We start from the raw sequence: 16,221 nt of genomic DNA on the forward strand, positions 1-16,221 counted from the left end.
ACCGTTCACTTCCTGTGCATCCCTGGGAAGATGTCCACCTCTCTGAACCTCAGTCGTCTCATCTGATCTTTGAGGGGCCACAACAGCAGCCCCTCCTGACAAGGATGAGGTTCAGGTAGGAAGAGCACCTGGCATGCAGTAGGCGCTCAATAAATACACACCTCCTGCTCCTCTTCCTGCTTTTACTCATAAGGTGTTAGGTTTAGCTGCTCTCTCCAGGCTAAGACCTTGACCTCTCTGTGTCTCAATGGTTTCATCTGCAAAATGGATTCAAAGGCCCCAGAGTGGGACAAATGGCTCATTAATTACTTCACTTAGGGAAGGGAAGAAGGAAGGGTAAAGGTAGAGACCAGGATGCCATAGCATCCTTCTGGCCTGGCAACCTGCACAGACTTTTCCAGGGCATAAATGTGAAATTTCATGGGATCATGACATGCAGGAAAGCAAAATTGGCAATGAGTGTATGGAAGGTGTCTTCACGTCCCGGCACAGTGATTTACATGCAGTGTGAAGGGCTTGGCCTTGGCCCCAGGCCTGCTGTGCACACCTGGATGTGCCTACCTGCACCACAAGCCTCAGTTTTCCTCTTGTAAAAGAGGGGTGCTCGTTCCCAGCCCACACCCCCGGGAGGATTCCTGAGAATGCCATCTGCGGGAAGCAAAGCTGGGCCGGGATTCAGCAAGAGCTCCGTAAGGGTCGGCCGTTGACATTGTTTCGCTGTGATTGTCCGACACGAGAAATTCTGACTCTGCCCCATCCTGCGACTTTGGGCATTCACCCTGCTGGGCCTCCGGGTCCTGCTCAGCATTTCCTCCCGCCCAGGGTTCTGACGAGGATGGGCAGCCCCCTGCAAGTGACTGTCCTGCAAGAGACCCCCGATGTAGGAAAGTCAGTGGCAGTCTGAATCTTGGGAGCCAGAATCCTCCAAATGGAGAAAAAGAACTGGACCAGGGATAGTAAAGAGCTTCAGTACGAGACTGAGGCCCATTCCCAGGCTCCTGAGAGCCGCCTCTCCCCGTATGCCAAACATGATCTGCCAGGCCGCCTCGGAGCATGGGCCCCCCGCCTCAGCCCTGCTCAGGAAACCATGAAGTCTTGAGTAACATCCCCATCTCAAGTTTTTCTCTGTTTAACTTGTCCATCAAGTGGCTTACTGTCCCACCTACTAATGTGATTGGCAATTATTTACTTTGGAGAGCCCTGAAAGACACCAGATCACAGAATTCTGAATTCTCTGGAAACTCATCACCCGACTGCACATTTCCTGATCTGCACACTATAAAAGACGCTAGCTCCTCAGCAGAAGCAATCAGGAGAGGGTGGAGGTGTGCAGGAGACCCACCAGGACCTCTGAGAAGCCTGGGTAAGAACTGCTCCACATGCCTGCTCCACTGCCCTGGGCGATAGGGCTGCCGAGCTCCTTGCTTCGGGGTGGGCACTGGCTGGCAGCATTTAGGATCGCTCATTGAGGGTCTTTTTCAGACGAATTTTTGGGGGAATGGGAAAGGTCATTCACTCCACCTCCCTGAAAGACCATTGCTGTGGATATAAGGTTTAAATGTAGAAATGCAGAAAAAGGGATTTCATGGGGATGGGGAGCATGTGGCTGCAGGTGCAGACTGCCAAGATCCCATGTTAGGGTTTTCTCGTGAGCATGCTCTTCTTACCCTAAACCCCAGCCTCTATGGCGGGAGTTTTAACTTGAGGTTGCCATTGTGGATTCAGACGATCATCCACAAACCTCCTAAAATCCACCCCATTTTGTACATTTTGACGCATTTTTCTGGGAGAGGGTCCTTAGCTTCCACTGCACTCACAAAACATCTGTTTCCGAAAGGAGATTCAGAGAACACAGTCTACGTTTACCTCCCAGGGAGGCCACAACTGGCTCTTTGTACCAAAAAGCCCTTTTGATTCCAGCCAGCCACAGCAATGACAGTGGGGCTTTGGTTGAATCAGCCAGTTGATGGAATTTTGCCCAAAGAAGCTTTCAGCACCTTTGCTGGCTGCCAAATAGGCCTAGGAGAGGGTTGGTGACACCTGGGAGGGAACAGTGCAAAAGGCAGCCAGATGTCAGAGGTTGCCCCCAAATTTTGTTCAGGTTAGTTTGAGGGAGAAGAGAAAGGTATAGAAAAGACAGTGTGCATGTCTGGAGGGGTCGGAGACTTATCTGCAACAACAACTCTTGCCATCAAGTTGTTGTATGACCTTGGGAAAGTCACTACCCCTCTCTGGCTCCCTGATTCACCTTATGCAATGAGGACTTTGAATGGCCCCAGGATTTCTCCAGCATTGGTCTGGATGAGTTGGTGGCTATGGCCATCTGACCTCTAATATTCTGTGATTTAAAAGGGCTTCCACAAACCATCACAGGCTAGACCCAGGCCAAAAGACTTGATGGGGAAAATGGCCAGCCAGTTCCATCCCTCAGCCTTTTCATTTGCTTTGTCTGAAGAGTGAAAACTAGCGGCAATGATTCAGGCCATTGCAAGCAAGTCCAGATGAATGGAGAATAGATGTGATGGTGACTTAATTTAAACAGAGGCCTCTGGGTCAGACAGATCTAGCTTCAGATGCTATCCCTACTGTGTGCTTACAATCTTGGGGGAAGTCCCCTAAACTCCCTAGACTGCCCTTTCTCATCTGTGCAGTGCAGGTGATGAGTGCCCACATCTTAGGGGACGGTTACAGCGAAATCAGTTACTAAGCATGGAGTGCTCACCGTGATGCCTGCCCAGGGGAAATGCTGACCAGCGTCAGCTATTGCCATTCACACCCTGGAGTCTGGAGGTCAGGGGCAGATGGTGGATGAATTCCTCTCTGAGAGCCGTGCTACGCTGGACCCACCATTCTGTCCACAGATACCAAGAGAGATGTTTCAAATTGGGGGCCTCATTGTCTTCTGTGGGCTGCTGGCCCAGACCACAGCCTTGCTGGACACCCTACCCTTGCCCCTGGAAGCCCTGCCCTTGCCCCTGGACCCGACCCTGCTTTTGGAGGGGACTGCAGCCCAGGCCCTAAGTCCCACAGATCTTGCTGGAAGCTTAACAGATGGTAAGTGAGAATCTGTGACAACCTCTTTCAGGGGTGTGTGTCTGTCCAACTGTTCAATGTGGGAAGGGAGGGAGGGATGACTGGGGGAGAGGGGTTTTATCAGAATTATCAGATTTGACCCCAAAGGATCCACCCCTACACCCATTTTTAGCCCTCAGCACTGGCCTGCTCTCTGAGGGTCTGTTGGGCAGTCTTGAAAACCTTCCACTCTTGAACGTCCTGAAGACTGGAGGAGGCACTTCTGGTGGCCTGCTTGGGGGCCTGCTTGGGAAAGTGACTTCAGTGGTCCCCCTCCTGAACAAAATCATTGAGTGAGTAGTCATAGACCTTGGTCCCCACCTCACCAGAGAACCTCCGATGGAGATCTGGGAGCCCCACACAGTGGCCCTGGAGGAGGGAGAGGGGTGGTCTGAACAAGAGGCTAGGACTCAGTGTGAGACCCTTCCCACAGCCTGGCAAGGAACACCAATCCTCCTAAACCAGTGACTGCCCCCAATCCTGAAGCCTATCTTAGGTCCCCAGCATCATCTATAATCTTCATGACAACCCTTTAAGGTGTAATTAATAATATCCAATTTACAGATGGCAAGCTGAAGCACAGAAAGGTGCCTGTGCTCATACAACTAGAGCAACACAGAACCAGGGACCAAACTCTAATTTACTTAAGTCCAAAGCCAAGGCCTTTCCACTGCACCGTGGTAATTCTGTTCTCACCTGTGGAGAGCACAGGTTGTCTCTGATGTAAGCAAAGACCTGTAAGCTACTCTTTTCAAGGACATTCTCAGTGTAATGGCCAGTGAACAGTCTGATATGGGGCTTCCCATGAGACACCTGAGAGCTTCCTAAACAAGTAGCAATAATGGGAAGCTTGATGCCAGGGAGTTGGCAAAGCCTGGGTCCTTGATAGGATGGATCAAAGCCATTTCCAAGGCTCCCACCCACCCAGGTGCTTGCCCCTGACTTGATGACACACAGATGGCCTTGAGTTTGATTTCCAAATGGACCATGTACCTGTGGGGTGACAGGGCACAGGGCACTCGGTCTCTCTGGGTTTGGTTTTTCCATCTGTAAAATGGAGATCATGGTACCCACAGAGAAAAACTGTGGAAAGGACTGGAAGCAATGTAATCACCTGGCACACTGAGGTCAGCTCATGGAAGAGGCTTGCTTCTGTCTTCTCTCCATGCTCTCCCACTTCTTCCTCCTCCTCAATCTCCTTGGTAACCATTGTTGACTGACCGGCCTCCGAAAGTTATGGAAGAATAAGGGATTCCTACCCATAAATGTCTTAATCCACTTGCCCATACTCATCCACGTATCCACTTATCCATCCATCCATCCATCCATCCATCTAATCCGTTACTTTCCCATGCATCTGCCTACCCGCTCATCCCTCCCCAACGTCAACCAGTATGGAGGAGGCCCCTTTTGGGTAAGACTCTGAGCTGGCATGCAGCATGCAAATTTAAGCCAGACACAGCCTCCATCTTGGAATACCTCAGGGACTTGAGATGAGAAGAGGGCCATGGTGTGTCAGGAACTGACCTGGTGCAGAGGCTGGGAAGCACTGCTGTTTGTTGCCGCAAGATGCCCTTCCTGTCCCCCCCTCCCCACCTCATGGGTAGCTCCTCCTCTGGGATGAGTAAGTACGCTTGGGTTAAAGGTGGTTTCTAGGTTTGGGGCTGAAGGAACTACTATTCCTCCCTCCAATGTTGCTCTGCGGACAGTATGAAGATCACTAATCCCCAGCTGCTGGAACTAGGCCTTGTGCAGAGCCCGGATGGTCATCGTCTCTATGTCACCATCCCTCTGGGCCTAACCCTCAATGTGAACACGTGAGTGGGCCCCAACGGGGATGGGGGGGTGGCTCACCAGAGGAGACCCTGGTGACCGTGGGTAGCCACAAGGGCGAGGGGGCGGGGGGGGGTGGGGCGGCGCAGGAGTCTGACAGACATGAGCCTTCAGCTCAGATGCAGACACATTAAACTCTCCTCTGCAGGCCCCTGGCCGTACAACTGTTAAAGCTGGCTGTGAAACTAAACATCACTGCACAAGTGCTAGCTGTGAAAAACGAAGAGGGGAAGATTCACCTGGTTCTTGGTGACTGTACTCACTCCCCCGGGAGCCTGCAAATCTCCTTGCTTAATGGGTGAGACCAGAGGGCTGGCTTCTCCTGCCCGGAAACAGTATCAGCGGGAGGATGGATGGCTGCTGGGAAGATGGAATGATGGGCGTATACATGAGTAGGAGGACGGAAGGGTGGGAAGATGAATAGGAGGGAGGGAAGATGGATGGATGAATGGCCACTCATCTCTTCTTAGCCTGGCTGACCAATTTTGCGCTCGTAGGCCATAAAAAAATCTGAGATCAAGCCCAGTGACCAGAGGGGCATGTGGAAAGGTGGAGCGGTTCTTGTGTGAACTTGGACAGGGTTTTCCCAGCGAGAGTCTCAGCTCTCTCAGATACTTGTAATATGGAGCTACACTGCGGTTCTTGAGTGAATCCGCTAGGATAAATAGTTGTGAAAGTCCTCTGTCCCAGTATGAGGGAAAATAGCTCGGCAGCCTCCCTGGATTCCTTATTTCGGTTAGCCTGTCACAGGGCAGAACAAGTCACGCATGAGACATCAGAGTCCTCCCACCATGGTTAACGTTTACTAAACACATATATTGTGTTTCACGCATATCATCTCAAATCCTCATGACGACTACATACCAAGCATTGTTCATCCATTTATAGATTCTACAAAGTCTCCCTGAATACCCACCGTATACTGGAACTAAGTGTTTATGCTACGTATACCCACGGTGGGCACTGCTGTGTAGGGCGCCACTCCCTTTGGACAGGCCCCTTCCGGTTTGCCTGCACAAGGGTGTGGGTAGACAAGGCCCTATTTCAGTCACTTAGCACTGAGTCCAATGTGGGCACAGCGGCCCCTCTGAAGGCCTCTCCACATCAACTCCTGGCCTCTGCACCACCCCCTGGATTTTCTCTTTCAGATTTGCTCCCCTCCCTATTCAAGGCCTTGTCAACGGTATCAGCAGCATCTTGAACCAAGTCCTTCCTGAGCTAGTACAGGGCGAGGTGAGTGGGTAAACGTGGCAGCTCCTGATCCTTGGGTCTTAGAGTTTCTCAGGCTGAAAGAAGCCCCTAAAGTTAGCCTTTCTGAACCCCTCAGCTTGATATGTATATTCCATCCCTCAGTCCATGTGTCCACTGATTCACCTACCCATGTTTCTTCTTTCCAACCTTCAAAATGCCTCCATTGGGTCCTGCTCTGGGCCAGGCCCCATGCATGCCACATTACAGCTGAAATGGCTTGGCCCTAGCCCCCAGAAGTTCCCAAAAGGCTGTAGACAGGCGCTCTTCCAGCCTAGGCTTGGGTGCCTCCGACACCCAGAAACACACCCCTCCCGGGGCAGCCCACCCTATTTAGAAACAAGCGTCACATCCTACAGCGAACACTGGCTCCGTGTAAGATTGGGCACTGAGCATACATGCCTTCCACTTCTTCCACCCGTGTGAATGTATAAGCGTCCATCTTTGACACTGCTTCCGACCAAACATTCTCAGCCACAGAAGAATGACAGAAACTCTCCCCCAAAGAATCTATCCTGGGGTTGCCGCTCCTAGAGCCACCCTCCAGGTACCATTTTGCCCAATGCCTCTCTCTGCCTCCGGCTCAGGTCTGCCCTCTGGTCAACAAGGTTCTCAGTCAGCTGGATGTCACCTTGGTGCATTCCATTGCTGGTAAGTCCCCTCTCCCGAGGCCTCACTCCCTTTCCAGAAGCAGTGATTTCCCCCAAGGAACTCTGTCTCTGCACACTGTGGGAGAGAACGAGATCCTTCGAGTCTCAGCTCTCCCCATTTTGGGGCTCTTTTTTGCCTTGAATTATCCAGATAATGTTGAGGGCTGGGCCCTGCCTTCCCCCTCGCAGCATCAGCCCTGACACTGAGAGCAGCAGACCTGGCTGGTGGAAGGAGGTCCTGCCCCTGCCAAGCTTCACCTAAGCTTGGTTGGACCACCCGAGTTCCCATTCCCCCGCCCCCAGCTCAGGAGAAGTGTGGGACATCCCTCAATTCCTGCACCCTGAGATCACCACTCTGGTCTGCACCTTCCAGACTTACTGATCCATGGGCTGGAATTCGTCATCAAGGTCTAAGCCTTCCAGGAGGGCCCCCACCTCTGTTGAACTGGTGAGTGCTGTTCCCCAGGATTTGGGTGCTCTCCTCCTGGCAGGAGGCAGCAGAGGGCTTGGGACAGGGACATCTGAAGAGAGAGCCACACAGACAGACACAGAGAGACACATGGAGAAGTCTATGGACATGCTGACAGAGGTGGAGACCCAGGCAGCACCCCACATAGCTACAAAGAGAACACACATGACTGTGGACACACACACACACACACAAGGGACATGTGGATACAAAGACACACACACAAACATACGCACAACAAGCTCCCTGGGGTCCCCTTGGGGCTGAAACAAGCCCCCTCCCCTAGCCTGAGGTCTCAGCCCCCTCCCCTTCCTCTGGAGGGCAGGCTTGATGATGGGCCAATACCAACAAGAGTCAGTGACCTCAAGGCTCCATTCGGATCGGGGCTTCTCCCAACAGAACCATTTCCTGCTGTTCAATCCACTCTCCTCAGCTACTAAGAGGGCTCACGGGAGGCAGACCCACGTCCTGGACAGTGACACGGCCACTATTTGGGGACCAGAGCAGCCTTCTCTCCAAGGAAACTACTCTCCCGCCCTCACACCAGGCATGTGTTGCAGCCCACGTTCCTCACCAAATAAAGTTGCTCTTTCTCTGCACTGGGGGCCCTGTCATTCTTCACCATCATTCAAGGGCTAATATTTTGGAAAGAGCCCTGGCCTGGGTGGCTGGGGCCAGCGAACCGAGTTCGGACCTTACACTGTAGAACCTTATGGTCTTAAGCTGGACGAGGAGATATTCAGATGAGCAGGCATTTCGGACTGCTCTGGGGTGCCTAGGAGGGGTGGACAAGGGGTTGGGGGTAGATGTGACCTTCCAGGAAGTGAGGATGACATGAAGTCCACCACACAAGGAGTGAAATGGCAGATCTGAGAGATGTTCAGGAGTGGGCCTGGGCGTGGGTGAGGGAGCAGGTGAGGTGTGGGTTGCTGTCCATGTCGCAGGTTGGGGAGCCTCAAGGCAACCGGGGATGTGGGAGGATGAGCTAACCCTGGCAGGAAGATGATGACTTCAGCTGTGGCCATGCGTCATAGAAGTGCCTGGGAGCCCCAGGGGAGACATCCAGGAATCTGATGGATACAGAGGTCATCTGATACTCCTCTTTGGCTCACTGGCATCCAGCCATACTGACTTCTTTTCTGTTTTCTCAGCAAGAGGATGAGAAAGATGACAAACAGGAAGTGTAGGAGGAAGGACAAATGGGTCCAAGACATAAGAGTAGACATAGAGAAGGGTCGCTGGAGAAGCATATAATAAGGTTATTGGTGCCAGGGGTGAGAGTCCTATTTTTGGAGGAAGATGCCTGATTTTGGGGGGAGACAAAGGGATGAAAGGAAGTTGAGACTGAATGCAAATAAGATTTATGAAAAATTGGAGACAAGAATAAAGAGCAGAACTACCCAAACTGGGAGAGGTTGTCCCCTCAAATAAAAAACTAAATATGCTATCATTGTTTGAGGCCCTTAAAAGACTAGCCCCACCATATCACTCCACAGATGAGAGCACTGAGGCCTTGACATATACATGTGAATGATTTGCACAAGTTACAGTATGACAAAAAGACAAATCAAGGACTGAAACATCCCCGACATCATAGAAAACCTTGTCCCTTGTGCTCTGGGAGTACCCACTGACCTTGTGAGAATGAGCAGATTCAGGCTGGTGTTTCTCAACCCCCATCAAACATCTCTCATCATGTCCAGACTGACCACTGTCCCACCTCCTGTGGTCACTGGCTAACCTGGCATTGTGGGAAGACAGTCCTACAATTCAGAACTGGGAGGTTTATTGAAGGAAACCAGCACCTGTGCTCTGGTGAGAGGGAGGGAAGGAAGCATCTTCCACGTTCACAGAAGTGGAATATCTTTGGGCTCAGGATGAATAGTTATATTTCATAAGCAGCTGAATGGTCATTGTGAAAGTCTGTCTACCTAGTCGGTGACCTGAAGCACAGAAGGGCCTTCCAGACTGGAAACTAACAATTAGACATGACTGGGTTTGAACAGAGTCTAGGCATGAGTTACTCTCAAGTCCTTTCTTGGGACTTAGGCCAGGCATTAGGTCAATACTGAGCATCCCCCTTGGCTGAGATCCAAGAATCAAGCTGAATAGGGATAGGGCACACATGCCTCATACTGTCAGCCCGGGTCCTGCTGCCCTCTGACCGCGGCACCAAACTGCCTTCCTGTTGGGACACACATCCGCTGCCCGTCTCTGAAAACTATTTTCCCACTGCTCCCCTCAACTTCTTCCTATAGCCTAAGAGGGGTCTTTCCCCTCTGCCAACAACTTCAATTTCTAACTAACTAACCTAAATACAAAATAGTCTGACAGGAAGCCAGGTCAATCAGAACACATTCATGGCTTTTAACTAGTGACAACATTTTCATGTTTTAAAAACTTTCTAGAAGGATGTCAGTGATAGCAGCACATGAAAGACCTCTGAAAATTCTCTCCTACAGGAAAGCAATGAGAAAACTACAACACCCCACCCCACCCCACCCCCCGCCAAAACTGTTAGAAACAGCTTTTCCAGAACTCTCGAAATTCACCAAAGGCTTGCAACAATCTGGGGAGTGCTTATTCAGTAAAAACTGCTGAATCTTGGTAAGGACAGTGAGCTTTGTGGTGTTTTAGTTTACCTTAGTCCCATCTCCCACTCTCCACAGAAGACTTGAAAACCCAAAGCCCACAGTCTTAGTGAAAATCAGTAGCCTGGAAGCCTCTGGAGACAGGCAAAAGAGTACTGGAACAACTTCAGAGCCTCATTCCCAGAATACTGTCGTGATTTGATCTGCTTCTTAGTTTCCTGGAAAATCTTACTCTCCAGGCTGTCCTGACTTTGGACTCAGAGTTTACCCAGCAGAAAGAGCCTCTTCCCCAAGGACATTTGTCAAAATGATAGATCTTAAGACTGGGAGTTTCTAACTCTCCAGCCAGTCTACACTCACGCTTCGGCAATTTGTCATAATTACACTTTAGGTGTTCCTACCCAGCAGCCCCTGCTTCCGGTAAGCTGAGCTTGGCTGTAATTCTATGTGTTCACCTATCTCTCCAGACCTGCAGATGGCAGTTTGCCCTACGACCTCAGTTCTCGCATAGGCCTAAGAGAGTTGCTGATTGTCCCTGTCAAGCTCTTTTCTTGTTATGAGGATGGGAGTGACAACCTCCAAGCTCTTTACATGTTGGTGCTGAAATGGGAAGTCTGGTTTTTTTTTATAGTTTTCACCAGTTATATTTGTTTCCCTGGAGGATGAGCCCCCAGAGCGCCATCTGGAAAGTGGGACTTGGTTGAAAGTTGTCAACCACTATTCCTTCAAATTTATTTCCCACATAATTCTCCTCTCATTCTGAGACTCTCACGGCATGGATGTAGATTTCTCATTATAGACCCACTGGTTCCTGTTCACTTCTTTCAGCTGTTCTTCTTCCCCTTACTCAGACTGGATCCATCTCCAACGTGTTGTTGCACCAGACACTTTTAACGTTGTTATGAGACTCTGGATCTTGCTTAAATCCTACAGAGAATGTGGCAGCGGTGGGGGGCGTGGGTTGTTTAGCGTGCAAATGACCCAGTTAGATTCAGGCTAAGCCAGTTAGGTTCAAGTTCTAACCTGCCTTCTGCAGGCTATGTTTTTCAACAGGGGATTTCTGCTACTGTCTTTACTCTTAGGGGCCCCAGTTCCTGCTTCTTGGATCAGAAAGAGAGGACTTCTCTTGGAGCTTTTTGTATTCACACCTGAGCATAGTTCCATGCTTCACACTGCCTTTGAGTCTAGGATGAAAGATATGGGAGGAATAAAAACCCAGGGGACACACCTGTGGATCACTCATTCTTTCAGTGATGACTTCCTTCCACTGTCCACCTGCCACCATCCATTGTTCAGACTCCTCAGAGAGGCCTCCTCCCCCATTCACTATGTCCAGGCTTTTAGTTTCATTCCACAGGAAAGACAAGTAGAGGAAGCTTCCTCCCTCTGCCTCAACTCTCCAACCTGCCAAACACGATGGCTTATGGCAGATGAGGTGGGCTATCAGTAACTTGACCAAGTGCCCTCCTGGTCACAGCAGCTTTACTAGAACAGTGGAATGCAGCCTCTGGTGCTCGGTATGTAGTTATTTATCTGGAAAATGTGTTCTTCTCAGCCCTCATCAGATAACCACTTAGGAGGCAATGTGAGCTCACTTGGGATGGACGATGGAATACAATCAGTCTTGCCCCTGCTCTCTGTCACAAAATATAGTCTGAAGGGGTCCTCTCACGTTCATGTTCTTGCTACTATATCTGTGTCAGTTACACCCCAAGATTAAGTGGCTTAAATAGCAGTACTCATTTCATGATGTTCTGTGGTTTCCGTGGGTCAGAAACTCAGGAAGGCTCAGGGTGAAGCCCAGGCTCGTATTCTCTGCAATTGCAGCTTTACTTGAAGTCACTTCTTTAACCCTCCACACAGCCCTTTGAGGGAGGTACGGTCATGACTGGCTTCCACTGGCAGAGGCACAGAGAAGCTGAATAAAATCCCTGAAGTCACCAACTAGGTCAGGTGGGGCTGGGGCAGGAACAAGGCAGCCAGACCCACAGAAGGGAGATCAGCGGAGCCATCACTCGGTCCCCATCTACCTCCTCCTCCCACACAGCACTCCGCTCCCCAGCACGATCTGACGGCCCCCACAGGCATTGCAAGGAGAGATGGAAAGAGCAACAGCGGACTCATGTTGAGCCCCAACTCTGTGCCAGGCTCAGCTCTAAGCATTCGTTGTAGATTAATTTCATTAATCCAATAGCCCTGGAGGGCTGTGTTGTTATTGCCAAACTTCACAGATGCAAAGCCTGAGACACAGAGATGGAGTCACCTGCCCAAGGACACACAGCTGGTAAGCGTGGAGCCAGGATTCAAACTCAGGCTGTCTAGTTCTGAGGCTCTGTCTCATCTCTAGATAAATTCGCCTACAGCCCTTAGGGAGAAGAAGTAGCCCCTTCGCTAAAGAAGCATCAAAGAATTTGTAGGGAGACAATTTTTTTTAATTTTTTAATTTTTTTATAAACATATAATGTATTTTTATCCCCAGGGGTACAGGTCTGTGAATCACCAGGTTTACACACTTCACAGCACTCACCATAGCACATACCCTCCCCAACGTGCATTGTAGGGAGAAAATTTAAAGTGGGACATTAAATAAAGGTAATGGTGGCTCATATGCGGCAGAAGGTGTAGAGGTGAAATGTGAGTGACTGGAATCTAGGGAGCTTGGGGACCCGTCCTGCAGCCCCCAACTAGCCTGGCTGCTGGATCCCCAGAAGTCCCCAGGATCCTAGCCTTCCGCCGGCGCTCACACACGTCCTGTGACCACTAGGAGGCGCTGCTGCAAGGCAAGCCAGCAGTCACCTTGAAGCTATAACATTTACTCAGCACCTTGCTAAACCCTTTCAACGCAACATCTTATTTAATCCTCAAAGAGATGAAACCTCTAAGGCTCAAGATCATAGAGCTTATGGCCAGTGGATCCAAGATTTGAATCCCAGAAGTCAAACTCTAGAGCCCAGGTCCTTTGCCAGGGGCTGCAAATTCACAAGTCTCCAGCCAAATCTGGTACTTTGTTTTTCATTTTTACTTTAAATTCCTTCAAATGCTGGTTGATTTTTCCTCCAACTGAGCGCGACTGTGAATGCATTCACCATTTCCCCCAACCCTGTCACACCAAACCTTCCTATGCTATTGAATGTGTGGTCCCTAATTGCCAGATTTACCAATAAAAATACACTAGACATCCAGTTAAGCTTGAATTTCAGATAAACAAAGAATTATTTTTTTTAAGATTTTATTTATTTATTTGACAGACAGAGATCACAAGTAGGCAGAGAGGCCGGCAGAGAGAGAAGGGGAAGCAGGCTCCCTGCTGAGCAGAAAGCCCGATGCGGGGCTTGATCCCAGGACACTGAGACCATGACCTGAGCTTTAACCCACTGAGCCACCCAGGCACCCCTGAATTATTTTTATAAGCAAATCCCAAACATTGCAAGAAATGTATTTAAACTAAAAAACTATTCATCTAAAATTCAAACTTAAATAAACTTGTATTTTCTCTGTCCAAAATAATTAAATGGCTTCCTGTATTTTTTCTGACAACCCTGCCTTATAGGCATATGTCCTACAAATACCCTCCAGGCATGTACAGCTCCTGCCCCATACTTCACTCCCCCACAGCGGGGAACTGACCAGGCACCTACTTTGTGCTAGCTTCGAGCAGGGTCTGGAGCAATAAAAGGGCTCTGCAACAGCTCCAGGCTGTGGTCTCAGCAGCGCTACTGCTGGAGCCTTGTGATCGACAGACCTCATCGTCCTAGAAGTATCTGCGATAGATGAAGATACCACGTGGAGTTTCCGACCAACCTCAGTAAGTGAGTCACAGAGAAGACCGCTAGAATTCAGAGTCAAGGCCATGCCTTCTTTAGCAGCGATCTTTATACTATGAGAAAAACAACTCCTGACATGTTCCTGAGCCCAGGTAGAAAGGAGGCAACTGACCACAAGGCATCATCTTACTGTGAGACCAGAACTTACCATGCCCTCGGCACATTATCCACAAAGTCACAGAGTCAGGCAGAACCGACAGCCATCCATCATCAGACAGACACAGTACATCTAGTTTGGGCTTACGAAGATCCAGCGGGCCCAAGGAAACTACATGACTCACGTCACCTGTGTCACCTCCTCACATTACACCAACACCTCTCCCTCAGTTCACACCCCTGGCCATAAGGCATTCCCCCATGACCCACAGGTGGAGGAGAGAAAAGCCGGAGCTCAGAACAGCCCCACTCAGGGATGACCTTGGAAGAGCAACGAGAGGGACATCTTCAGAGGGCTAAGCTGCAGGCTACACACGCAGTCATCCACTTTGAGAAAAGAGAAAACCCAATAATTATAGTCTCAGCTGAGGCAAATGACTTAATAGCTTAGTCAGGGACCTGGAAGAATAAGATTTCAAGATTGGGGACAGCGAGGTGGATCTACTTAACTGTCACTGAATGTATTGGCCTATTAACAACAAGAACCAACCCTGAGCCTAGGCATGGGAGCGTCCATTCAGGGGACCAGCCAGCCACTTAAACCAGTGGAATCACGGAAGATCAGGGCAATTTTGAATGGATGGTAGAGGAGGGGGACTATGAGCGTCCGTCGAGGCCTCAGAGAGGCAGTGGCAACATCAGGTCCTCTGGTTTGTATGGTGAGTTTCCCTGAGTGATGACTACCTCAGTATGCTAGGGCAACCATAACAAAATAGGACAGACTTGGTGGCCTAAACCACAAAATTCACTTCTTCAGGGTTCTGGAGGCCAGAAGTCCAAGATCAAGGTGCAGGCAGGACTGGTTACCCCAATGCCTCTCCCCTTGGCTCGGAGACACTCGCCTTCTAACAGCTGCTTCACATGGACGTCCTCTGTGCACTTGTGCCCCTGATACCTCTCTGTGTGTCCTAACCACATCTGTCACTAAGGACACCAGTCAGATGGGGTCAGGGCCACACGATGTCTTCATTCTAACTTAATCAATCACCTCTCTAAAGGTACAGTCTCCAAATACAGTCACAGTCTGAGATCTTTGAGGTGAGAGTTTCAACATATGAATTTAGGAGGAACACAATTCATCCCATAAGAGTGACCATCCAAAATCCTGGAGCCCCGTGCCGGGGTGGAGAGCACTTAGAATGACAGTGCAAAACACAATATGATTTGATCCTTCTATGATTATTGTGAAAGGAGACATTCTTTCTGGAAGGACAGACAAGGAAGCATTTACAGTGATTAAAGCTCCAGACAGTAGACTGGGTTGAGGGCAAGGAGAGTATGTATCTGTGCTTTACTCCATATCCTTCTGTGCTGGTGGAATATTACCCTGTTCATGTACAACGTTTCCCTCAACATTTCATTACCATAAAAAAAATTCAAATGTTTGACATTTGAAATAATTGCATAAGCACCTACATATCTACCACTTTCAATAATTAACAGTTCGCTATGCTTGTCCTATCACCTGTCAGTCTGTCCATCCTTCCATCCATCCAAGCATCTTATTTTTGATGCATTTCAAAGCAAACTGCAGATAGCAGTTCACTTTATCTTTCAGCGCTTCAGGCTTCATTGCATTAACTAGAGTTCAACAGTTAGAGTTCAAACAGCGTATGTTTTTTAATTTAAGATAAAAGTTATATAGCATGAAATGCACAAATCTTGAAGTGTATCCATGTATCTTTTTTCACATCTGTTTCTTAAATTTTTTTTTTTTTTAAAGAGTGGGGGTATTGGCATCCATTGATCCACTCTCAGTCAGCCTTTATGGAGTCCCCACTGTCTGCCCCTCAGTGTGGCAGTGTGCTGGGGGGACATAGTGGAGGTGACAAAGTTGTGGTTCCCAGGAGCTCACAGTCCCGGGCGGGGGACAGACAATCAGCACATAAATGAGTAAGTAAAAAGGATCATTGAATGGAGAGAGCTGGCGCTGTGCGTGCAGAGAGAAGGAAGAAAATGCAAGAAGGCCCAGAGGAGGGGCCATGTGAGCCAATGCCTGAGTGGTAAGAAGATGCCCAGACCCGTCCGAGGTCTGACACCTCCTAGCCCAGCTGTTTCCTGGGGCAAGCCTGCGGGCCTCCCTAGGCCTGGGTTTTCTCGCCTGCATCACAGGGATGGTCCTCTCTCTCCCTCATGAGGCTGAAATGAAGGAGCTGCTGTGCTGCACCCGGGGTCCAGCGAGCATGCTCTGTCCGCAGCTCTGCCCCCTGCCGTTGCTGCCTCTACACTTGTCAAGTGCATCCTGAGCCCCTCGTGCCTGCAGCCTCTGCGCGGGATGCTGGAAACACAGGAAAGAGTTAGAAGGGTGTCCTCTCTCCGGGGGGTTCCTAGTCTAGAGTATGAGGCCATTACAGAACACAGTGATCAGAGGGGCAGGA

General features: G+C 49.8%; 1 protein-coding gene across 4 annotated transcripts; it reads left to right on the plus strand.

The window, feature by feature from the left end:
- The first annotated feature begins 1,069 nt into the window (after nt 1–1,069).
- BPIFA1 (BPI fold containing family A member 1) lies at nt 1,070–7,871 on the plus strand. Of its 4 annotated transcripts, none has more exons than XR_014315741.1 (9): nt 1,070–1,363; nt 2,862–3,054; nt 3,206–3,365; nt 4,782–4,889; nt 5,054–5,203; nt 6,054–6,142; nt 6,741–6,804; nt 7,177–7,251; nt 7,672–7,871. XR_014315741.1 is itself a non-coding variant. In XM_082746021.1 (9 exons), exons 2-8 carry the CDS (start codon nt 2,874–2,876, stop codon nt 7,215–7,217), a joined length of 789 nt encoding a protein of 262 aa, XP_082602147.1. In that variant the 5' UTR covers nt 1,070–1,363; nt 2,862–2,873; the 3' UTR covers nt 7,218–7,251; nt 7,672–7,871. The 4 variants fall into 4 exon arrangements, 2 of the variants coding, with proteins under 2 accessions (XP_082602147.1, XP_082602148.1); XR_014315742.1 differs by having other exon boundaries at nt 7,706–7,871; XM_082746021.1 differs by having other exon boundaries at nt 6,054–6,138.
- Nucleotides 7,872–16,221: the final 8,350 nt, after the last annotated feature.

This window comes from Mustela nivalis (genome assembly GCF_964662115.1).
Source record: "Mustela nivalis genome assembly, chromosome: 8".
NCBI lineage: Eukaryota > Metazoa > Chordata > Mammalia > Carnivora > Mustelidae > Mustela > Mustela nivalis.